Genomic DNA, 9,199 nt, shown 5'->3' with positions numbered 1-9,199 from the left:
ACAGATAAGCTCCATTAAAAAATTGAACTTGTAGCAAACCTTTTACTGGCACGCAGAGCCCTGACTTCAATCTCATCAAATATATTTGGGATTAGTGTGCAACCTCACCAATGCTTTTGCGGCTGAATGGAAATTAATACCCACAGCCATGTTCCAAAATCTAGTGGAAAGCCTCCCCAGAAGAGTGGAGCCTGTTTTCGCAACAAAGAATGAACTCTAGATTTTGGTTAGGTATGTAAATGTATGTCTTTTTTTGTAAAAATAAATAAATAATAATGAATAATAATAATAATAATAATAATAATAATAATAACAACAACAACAACAACAACAGGTTTTAAAATAAAAAGTAAAACATCCAGGGGATTGGGTGAGTTGCCTTGGCAAATAGATTAATTAGTTTTCTCCACCATCAGATTCTGCCTTCCAAAATATGTTTGCTGCCATGTAGTGTCTAAGCATTTTTGTTCAGAATATATGACTCTAAAAAGGAAGACATGCAGCAGTCATAACACCATATTAAACAATCAACAGATGTATGTACTGATATTGAGATTTTGTATTTCAGCTTTTATTAAGTTTCTCCATCTGGATCAGAGATCAAAAATTAAGTACCAGTACAGCAACACCTCACTCAACACTAAAATGATTCCACAAAAAGCAAACTATTCCCATCAGAATGCATACTTAGCATAGACAGAACCTTCAGCAAATGCTCTCAATAGTGTTCTGTCTCTGCCAACCATCATTTTACATAATAAAAGGGAGAAATATCGCAGAACCACTCTGGGGCCAACAGTAATCAGCTGCTGCTGCCTTATGTTCTAATGTAATTCATATGCATGTTTGATTTCACACTATTATAAAATCTGTATTTGCAAAACTGCCTGATGTTCAAAAACGGGTTGTGTTCAAATGCCAGATGAGACAGTGCCTTGTACTGATGTACAATACATGAATGTATCTTGCATTTGCTATTTGAAGCCAACCTGTTGTGTAGCAGCAGTAGTGGAAGGAGGGCAAGATGTGTCTCTGAGGACAGTGAGCAGAGAATGCTGTATAACACTCTCACGTGCCCATGTTTTACCACCCCCACATCGTTGTGATTTGACTCTCCTTTATTACTCAAATAGTCATTATCTTATTGTTAATCATCGTCGTCATTTAACAGAGGTGGGCCATCATCACAAGAATTGGTGAAAGCTTTCTTGCTTCGCTTTTGCACATGGTCCTCATTCATCTTCTCCAGTGCTTCAATCTGCAAAACAGAGCTTTCATTAGTTAACCTTCCCTATACTTTTGGTGATATTACATCTTTCAATTGCCTTGTACGGAACCCATATCTAAATAAATAAACAAACAAACAATAAATTCTACCGGAGCACAAAAGCACAAAAAAAAAAATAATAATAATAAAACAAACACACTTGCTACAAGGGGGTTGTTTACATTACTGTGTTTGCACAACTGTCAATCTAATTTAGATTATTAAATAAAGTCACAAATTTCCTTTAAAGACAAAACTGGCTGCACTACTATTATTTCAAGAGCCATTTGAAATAAATATACACAACAGAACAGCCTGACAGTGACAAATTCTTACCTGGGCTAAGAAATCTGCCTCATTGTCACAACTAATTTGCAGTCCAGACACAGTGTTGAAGAGTTCATACACATTCAAAGCCTCTGCCACTCCGGCTTTCTGGAAAAACTGGGAAAGTGGAAAAGAAGCATCTAAATAATCACTGTAATAAATCACTGCAAATTTCTACAGTGAAAACCCCAGTTGGAAGAACATCCACAGCAAATTTTCCATCCTATGATATTTTGTTTTGTAAAACAAATATGCTTTCTGCAAAAATATGCAGAAATCGTAATACTGTAACATTATGCAAAGAGATACTTACTGTGGCTACATTCCTGCAGTCCCGGAACAGAAACTCCAGACCATGAGGATGAGTGGGCTCAACAGACTGGCTCACGTCAATTAACCAGACCTACAGAAAATAAGAAAGAAAGAAAAAACAATTTCTTAGAGGCCAATAAAAAAAAAAAACATATCATATTATAGTCACATATTAAAAGTAAACACGTTTGATACCAGTTGAAAGTGAAATGAGCTTAGAAGGCAGGACCCCCCACCTGTCCATCATGCCAGAGCATATTGTATTCACTCAAGTCAGCATGAACCAGGTTACATTCCTTATATAGCTGCTGCATCATCTACAAGGCAAGAGAACAGTCCAAATAGTTATAATTTTGCTGGGCATTTGGAATATTTTTTTTTTTCTGTACACCATTTTAGGTAAGCATAAGTACAAGAATAAACTACCCTAAAGTAAATGAGAGATACATATTCCTTGAACACAGTCACTTTGCTTAGTCTCAAAATCAGACATTGAAAACTAGCATGAAGCAGCCAGTCTATGGAAAAAAAAGCTAGGAAAGTGGATGCTGAAGGAAAAAGATGCAAATTAAAGTCAAATCCCAGACACTCCAAAGCAAAATAAACATCTTGAACAAAAGAAAAAAAATTGAACCATGCCCGAGCCCCCATCTCCAAGCAGGCCCGGGCATGGTACAGAGCGATCAGGTTAGTCAAAGGAATTGGACTGTGGGGCTCAAAAGTACACGGGCACAGTATGGATCGCCTAGTGTGAGCACACCGTAAATCAACTATACTGAACAAGAACAGGAAATTAATCTGAATAAAAACATACATGGTAAACATTAGATAGTTTCTCATACTGCAAACGATTCATCAGTGGTACATGTCTTCTAGATCTCCACCTCTTTTTTTGACTGACAACAATGAAATGGTGTTCAAAACAAGTAACTTGATATATTTACAGTATAAAGCTCTAGTAAACATGATCAAAAAAGATCAGTGCACCTGTACTACTTGGTAGTATGCTTTCTTCGTATCCTCACAACTCAGCATTGCTTCCTTCAGTTTAGGAGCAGGCACTTGGTCCTGACCAATAAAAGACATCACAAGGATGTGCTTCTTCAGAACAACCACCTCCGGACATGGAATCCCTGCCTTTTTCATCCTGTGTAAATGAGAGACAGATAAGGAGGGGAAGGTGAGAGACAGAGACTGCAAATGTAAAATAAACAACATTTAGGATACACTCTTGATAATCAAACATTCATTTATCAGTAAAACTCACAGGATATGATTATAAATGTTCTACAACATCCAAGTGCTCACTGTAACATCCAAAGCAATGCTTTTCTATATAAGGGAGAATTCCAAGACTGTGAGATATGGAATTTATAAAAAGTTCAACAGAACTAACAAACACTTTCAGCAGAATTCATTGGGAATGATGTGCATCTGTTGACAAAACAAAGTCAGTGCAGTTCAAATGGATAAAATTAGTTAAAACAAAAAATTCAACCATAATAACCTATCATCAGCCTCTTTGTAACTGTATTTAAATAGTGTATTTGAACATTACCTTGCCAGGTTGTGCATCTCCTTTTCAGCCCACAGACGGATGATCTTGCGAGGATTCAGCTTACTGAAGCGGTCTTTGAAGCGGTAGTCATCCTTAATGTACTTGTCACGGTTCTTGAATTCATTCAGTGTCGTCTTGAAGACCTTGAGTACGCATTCCTTTGGAACAATCATCTCCTCAAAGCTAGAGGGGAAAAGTGAGAACTCTTTTCAGTGTATTTCAGGAAGCTCAATCACATTACAATTTCTAAATCAATGATCTGGACGGCTGGACACTCGCACACTGTGGTGATTTTCCAAACACACCAGATTCAATTCTTTAGTTAACTGTCAGGTTAATTTGGTGTCTTAAGCCATACTTGAGCTGAGTAACAACTGGTGGGTCACAGCTTGTGGACAAGTGCGTCACGAAAAAGATGAATACATATTTTCCCTTATTTACAGACAACCTTAATGATCTATTTTAAACAATGTAATTTATACTCAGTAGATGGCAGTTGGCGGGTCTTGGGAAACAAACCCTGCCCCTACATATGGGTCCGGCATGAAATAATTTGAGAACCCATGTCTTAGAGCACAGAAATCTCAAAACTGTGTTAGACACCAGCCCTTAGTTCCTTACCCCCGTTCTAAACAATCCAAGACAAACTTCTTAACAAATTACAGTGTTAATGAAATGTGTGCATGAGAAAATACAATGTCTTTATATGTTTTTGTCTAAACATTTACAAGCAAAAAATGCTGTTTAGCCATCTGTTTGCCCGCTATATTTCCCCTCCAGCTAGCCTGGAAAGATAGCGCTCTCCCGCTTTCCAACGCCTCACAGCCTTGCTCAGTTTACTTTAGTTTAAATCAGGGCTGTAACTTGCATGAACCCACTTCTTTCTTTCACTTTCGTTGGGAATGCACTAAAATATGACTGAGCACTGTAACAGTGCTGTAGTTGTGAGTATCAGACGTGATTTAAGAGGTGAGGTCACTGTAGGACAGTACAGTTACGCCACTTATCTCGTCACTCACACTTGGTCACAGGAGAACAGATCGCCAGTCGCTCCACTCAAACAGGGCATTCGCTAGAACGTGGAAGTGTGAGAATGGTGTATTATATCGAAAATTTATCAAACGTGTCTTATCGCTCTATCGAGGAACAGTTATATCGCGATCATTATCATTTACTGCCCAGCCCTAACTACAGAGCTGACTCCTTTCCTTCAAATGTACGGCAACCACTCACCTTCCTCCATCAGCATGAAACACCACTGACTCTTTGCCTGTGCTGATACAGCCATTAATATTCTCCAGAATTCCAGCATTCACCATCTTGTACATAAGAAGCCTGGTCCTGGAATCAACAGCTTGCTCCTGAGTAAATGAAGGCAGTGAAAATTAGTTGCAAAATACTAATTTGAAATAATATTTAGAATCCACTGTATGGACTGGGGAGCAAACAGTACTTTTAATATTTTTACCAATACTTACATACTACAACAAACACAAAAAAAATGGGTGAGGGAAATTCAGCTTTCAGTAATATGGGTCTTAAAAAAACAATTTCATAAAATACAAGAACAGATCATATTTACAAATTTCAAATTAGCACTATATAATCATCCACATAATTGTTATGTTCTATAGCAAGGTTCAAGGAAAGCGTTACCTTATTTCCTTAATAGATTACAAGCAGGATCATTCAACATTAAACTAAATCAAGTACAAGCAAGTCCTGTACTGTGTGAAATAGTTCTGCAACAATAAAAAGCCTAAAGATTTTATCACGTATACCTCTTCGCAGCCATAATGAAACGAAAATCTTAAAAAAAGGATCTATTCTAGTGCAAAAAAAGACAGTAATAAACAGGGTTCTCTGTACAAGTATTAAACTCACAGCAGTTGAGTGCTCCTTCTTCTCATGCAGTCGTGCACCGCGTCGCTGCTCTGTCTGACAGTGCCGTTTCAGAGCATTGTACACATGGTTTGACAGCTTTAAGTCCATGCTAATCCCATCACCTACATGCACCTCTGGAGCAAACTGTGGCACATGGATGAAACAATTAGGAGGTATTTAAGAAGGAGAGATGGAAAAGAGAGTCAGCAAAACTAGTGGCAAGCGTATATTAAAATTCAATGTACTTACATAAATGTACATAAATACACTGATGGGTGAAAGCCATTTGAATAGAGTATTTAAAATGATGATTTGTCAAAACTATTGCCCAATATGCCAAAATTAATTGTTCTTGTAACAATACATGTGTTCTATGATGTCCACTATCTATACATCTATAATCTAATTAGTATATCTTCAAAAGATAGTTGAGACATGGCTTACATTGTCCATGCGTGCAGTATTTTTCCGTCCACAGACATCTTCATCATGTTTGGTGGTGATGTTCTTGCCTTTCCCTGTAAATCCCTTCTTTGGTGTAGTAGTTGGCTTTTCTGTTACAAAGACAAAATGCAAATGCCATTTTTTGTTTGCCAAAAGTGACAATGTTATTTAACCTTTTACACTCTCTCTATCTTAGATACAGAAGAAGTAAAACAGACACTTAACAATAGTGGTCCAATCAAAATGATCACAGTGTTAGTCATGCTGTGATTTCAGTAATATTTCCACAGTGACTACAGTAGTGTGCAAATCAACACAATAAAAGTTCAAAATTCACTTTTGAACAAACACTGCTCACCAAGGCGATAGGGGTCATGGCGTGTGTCTTGCCAGTCTACTTCATCTTCAGAGCTGTCGCTATCCTCAAATGGATGAACCATACGATAGTTCTCAAAGGAAATGGACACTGTAAATGAGAATAATAATTTGTAAGTTTCTACCTACTCAACATAGAGTGCAATGTAAAGTCAATGTTTTTTTTTTTTAAATGTGAGTTGTCTTTGCAGTACCATCAGTGAAAATGGGAGAAACTTTGATACTCTGTACTTCCAACAGAATTACAGGACTACAGGACAAGCTTGTGCTTTTGATTAACATCTGTCCTCCTATAAAACAGTTGTTAATCAAGGTACCCTTAGCATTAACCAGTCACTGATTCAGCAAATATTTACCTTTGCTCTCGCCATTGAATTTTTTTTCTTCTCGGCGTAACTGTGTGTCAAACTCCCTGTCAAACTCCATCTGAAGCATCTGCGCAAGCATCAGATCACTGGATGTATCAGTGTCCTGTGGTACATCAACCAGATCTAGGCCCACACTAAAAGTAAAATTAACGAAAACAAAACAAATAAAATACACATATCAGAATACCTCAACCACTCAGGCCTTGTCTAAACATATAAAGTTAAAATTCTAATTACTGTAGATTACATTTGTCCATCTAACTATTATAACATCACCGGTTCTGTTTTGACCTACATCACAATGTGCTGTTGAAGGTAGTCACATACATGCCACACACGTTTTACATAAAAATATAAATGTAAGGACAGTCACTCCTAAAACAGTAGAAAAGAACTAAAAAGACAGATGAAAGGCCAGTGGGTCTTACTCGGAGCAGCTGGAGAAGGAGGTGAATTCCTCATGCAGTTGCTTGGCCAGCTGTTCACTCATTACATCTGCCAAGGAACAAGGGGGCGCCATCACATTCTGAGTCCCCCAAGGACTCTGAAATTAAAGAAAGGATCACATACAAATGGAACACCTATTTATATGTACATATTTTGCAAGGACTGTGTGGGGTGAAATTACATACACATCAAGTAGGAGGCAATACATGGGGTGACAAGAGAGCTTAGCAAAATACAAAGACAATGACCTAATTAAGGTGACTGATCATAAAATATTTGATGCTTTGATTGGACAGCAAAGGATAAAGAATGTAAGCAGGAAAAAAATTAATAACCAAGAAAGGTAGTAATGAATGACAGTTAACAACTTCTCTGCCACAGAGTAATATCAAAATACAAAGAAAACACTACTAATTTATTTTCTTATTCATGCCACAAGTGCTAGCGAGGATATTAGAAAGTCATCTATTACAGAGGCATTTACCAATTTACCAACAACCAATTTACAACAACAATACTCATAACTAATGCCATGTACTGATTCAATGGGGTTTTCTTTTTAATTATTGTAATCTTTATATAATAGAGTTATTTTACTAAAATATTTACATCTATCATGATAATTGTTTCCTGTATCTGTTTCCTTTAGCCCAAGCTAGTGGCATCACAGATTTAAGAGGATGCCAGTAAGGTAAGTGGTATGATAAATACAATGTAATTCCATCACATGACATATACTAAATTATCTTGACGGTTTCAAAGGTTTACCTCGAAGTTAAAAGTAAAGAAATATGGGTTGATAATCCACTACATAACTGTCAACAATGTAGTTCTCATAAAGATGTTATTTAAGTATATACAACAGTTGTATATTTATAATTGTGTATATTTAAATAGAACAGATATGCATGTGTATATACTTGTGTGTGTGTGTGTGTGTGTGTGTGTGCGTGTATATGTACACACACACACACACACACACACACATACATATATATATATATATATATATATATATATATATATATGAAATTTTAGGTTGAAATTACATTTATCTATCTAAACAAATTCGTGCTGAAATAGACTTTCTTTTTTTTAAATATATAAATGCTGAGTAATAACACATGAGAAATGGGGAAAGTCCCTGACCCAACCGAAGGCAAAATGAGGCAAAGTTGAAGCCTGATATAAATAGAATATTCAAATCTGTTGGTCTTAGACAAAACGTAGTCCATACAGTACAGTATAATTCTTCCCCTGAACACAATATATAAAAAAAATTGCTGTCTGATTCTTGTAATTATCACACTAACTACTCGTGAATATTTGTGTTGACGTCATAGCTATTCCTGAACTGCGGTTCAAAGTCAACCAGAGTTTACCAGTTCAGTTTTATGATTTTAAATTTCAGAAGACCAATGTGCTATTATAAATATACGTTAACTAGATACTAAGTAACAGTGTCTATTACTATTAAAATGACTTGTTGACTTTTAAACACGAAGCCGATTCTTATTTAGTATCTGCTAACTTAGAGTTAATCAAGTGGTTAGCTACATTTATTAACGTGCTAAAGGCCTCTGCTCGGGCCTCTCCCTTTAACAGCCATTTAGTGGGGTGGCTGACTAATGCTGAAAGGCTCCCAGTACTTCAGTTATCCGACTAATAGGTAGCTTACTAAACGCACGGTTCACACCACCGATTACTCACCTTTATTTCTTTTGTGGATACGTCTATTTGGTCCATAGTGACAGTTTACAAACAACTCAACAGCGAAAGATGTAACGTTAGCTTCAGGAACGTCGAATAAAGATCTGAAAAGCAGAACCTTTGATATTTCACTCCTTCAGCAGGCCTGTTTCTAAAAACAGTAACGTTAGCTAGCGAGCTAGGTTACAAAGAAAACTCTAGTCAAACCTCACAAAAACAAGTTATGACACGTTACCAAACCACCTACAGAAATATGTTAGCTATGTCACGACAGGGCCTATAGATCTCTATACCTGGTCTAGTAAAACGGATTAAAATAGATATTACAACGGTACGAACGAGGTTTGTTACCGACTAACAAATTTAATGTCAAGTCACGTCAGTCCTGCTATCGGTAGTCTTTCGGGTGACGCAAGGAATACTTTTCAAAGTAAAAGTCTTTGAAGTGTTTTTTTTTATCTTATTAAATGTTCGATGTATTTTTGTAACAACACAAACGTTATAATT

The 9,199-nt window shown here is 36.7% G+C and overlaps 1 protein-coding gene across 1 annotated transcript; it reads right to left on the bottom strand.

Moving 5' to 3' along the window:
- Positions 1-535: 535 nt before the first annotated feature.
- On the bottom strand, positions 536-9,098 carry riok3 (RIO kinase 3 (yeast)). The gene is made up of 13 exons (XM_036564693.1): positions 8,693-9,098; positions 6,964-7,079; positions 6,524-6,669; positions 6,151-6,258; positions 5,793-5,902; positions 5,349-5,492; positions 4,698-4,825; positions 3,465-3,647; positions 2,894-3,053; positions 2,143-2,223; positions 1,908-1,997; positions 1,604-1,711; positions 536-1,258 (listed from the first exon to the last, which is right to left on the bottom strand). Exons 1-13 carry the CDS (start codon positions 8,726-8,728, stop codon positions 1,148-1,150), a joined length of 1,521 nt encoding a protein of 506 aa, XP_036420586.1. The 5' UTR covers positions 8,729-9,098; the 3' UTR covers positions 536-1,147.
- Between the last annotated feature and the right edge of the window lie 101 nt (positions 9,099-9,199).

The sequence above is a fragment of the Colossoma macropomum genome, unplaced genomic scaffold, assembly GCF_904425465.1.
Source record: "Colossoma macropomum unplaced genomic scaffold, Colossoma_macropomum, whole genome shotgun sequence".
Taxonomy (NCBI): Eukaryota; Metazoa; Chordata; class Actinopteri; order Characiformes; family Serrasalmidae; genus Colossoma; species Colossoma macropomum.
This window is presented reverse-complemented; position numbering and strand designations above follow the sequence as displayed.

Coding starts and splice junctions, on each gene's coding strand:
- riok3 (XM_036564693.1), bottom strand. CDS start 8,728: ATGGACCAAATAGACGTATCCACAAAAGAAATAAAG. Junction 7,080..8,692: donor TATCCACAAAAGAAATAAAG/GTGAGTAATCGG, acceptor CTTTAATTTCAG/AGTCCTTGGGGGACTCAGAA. Junction 1,998..2,142: donor TGCTCTGGCATGATGGACAG/GTGGGGGGTCCT, acceptor TATTTTCTGTAG/GTCTGGTTAATTGACGTGAG.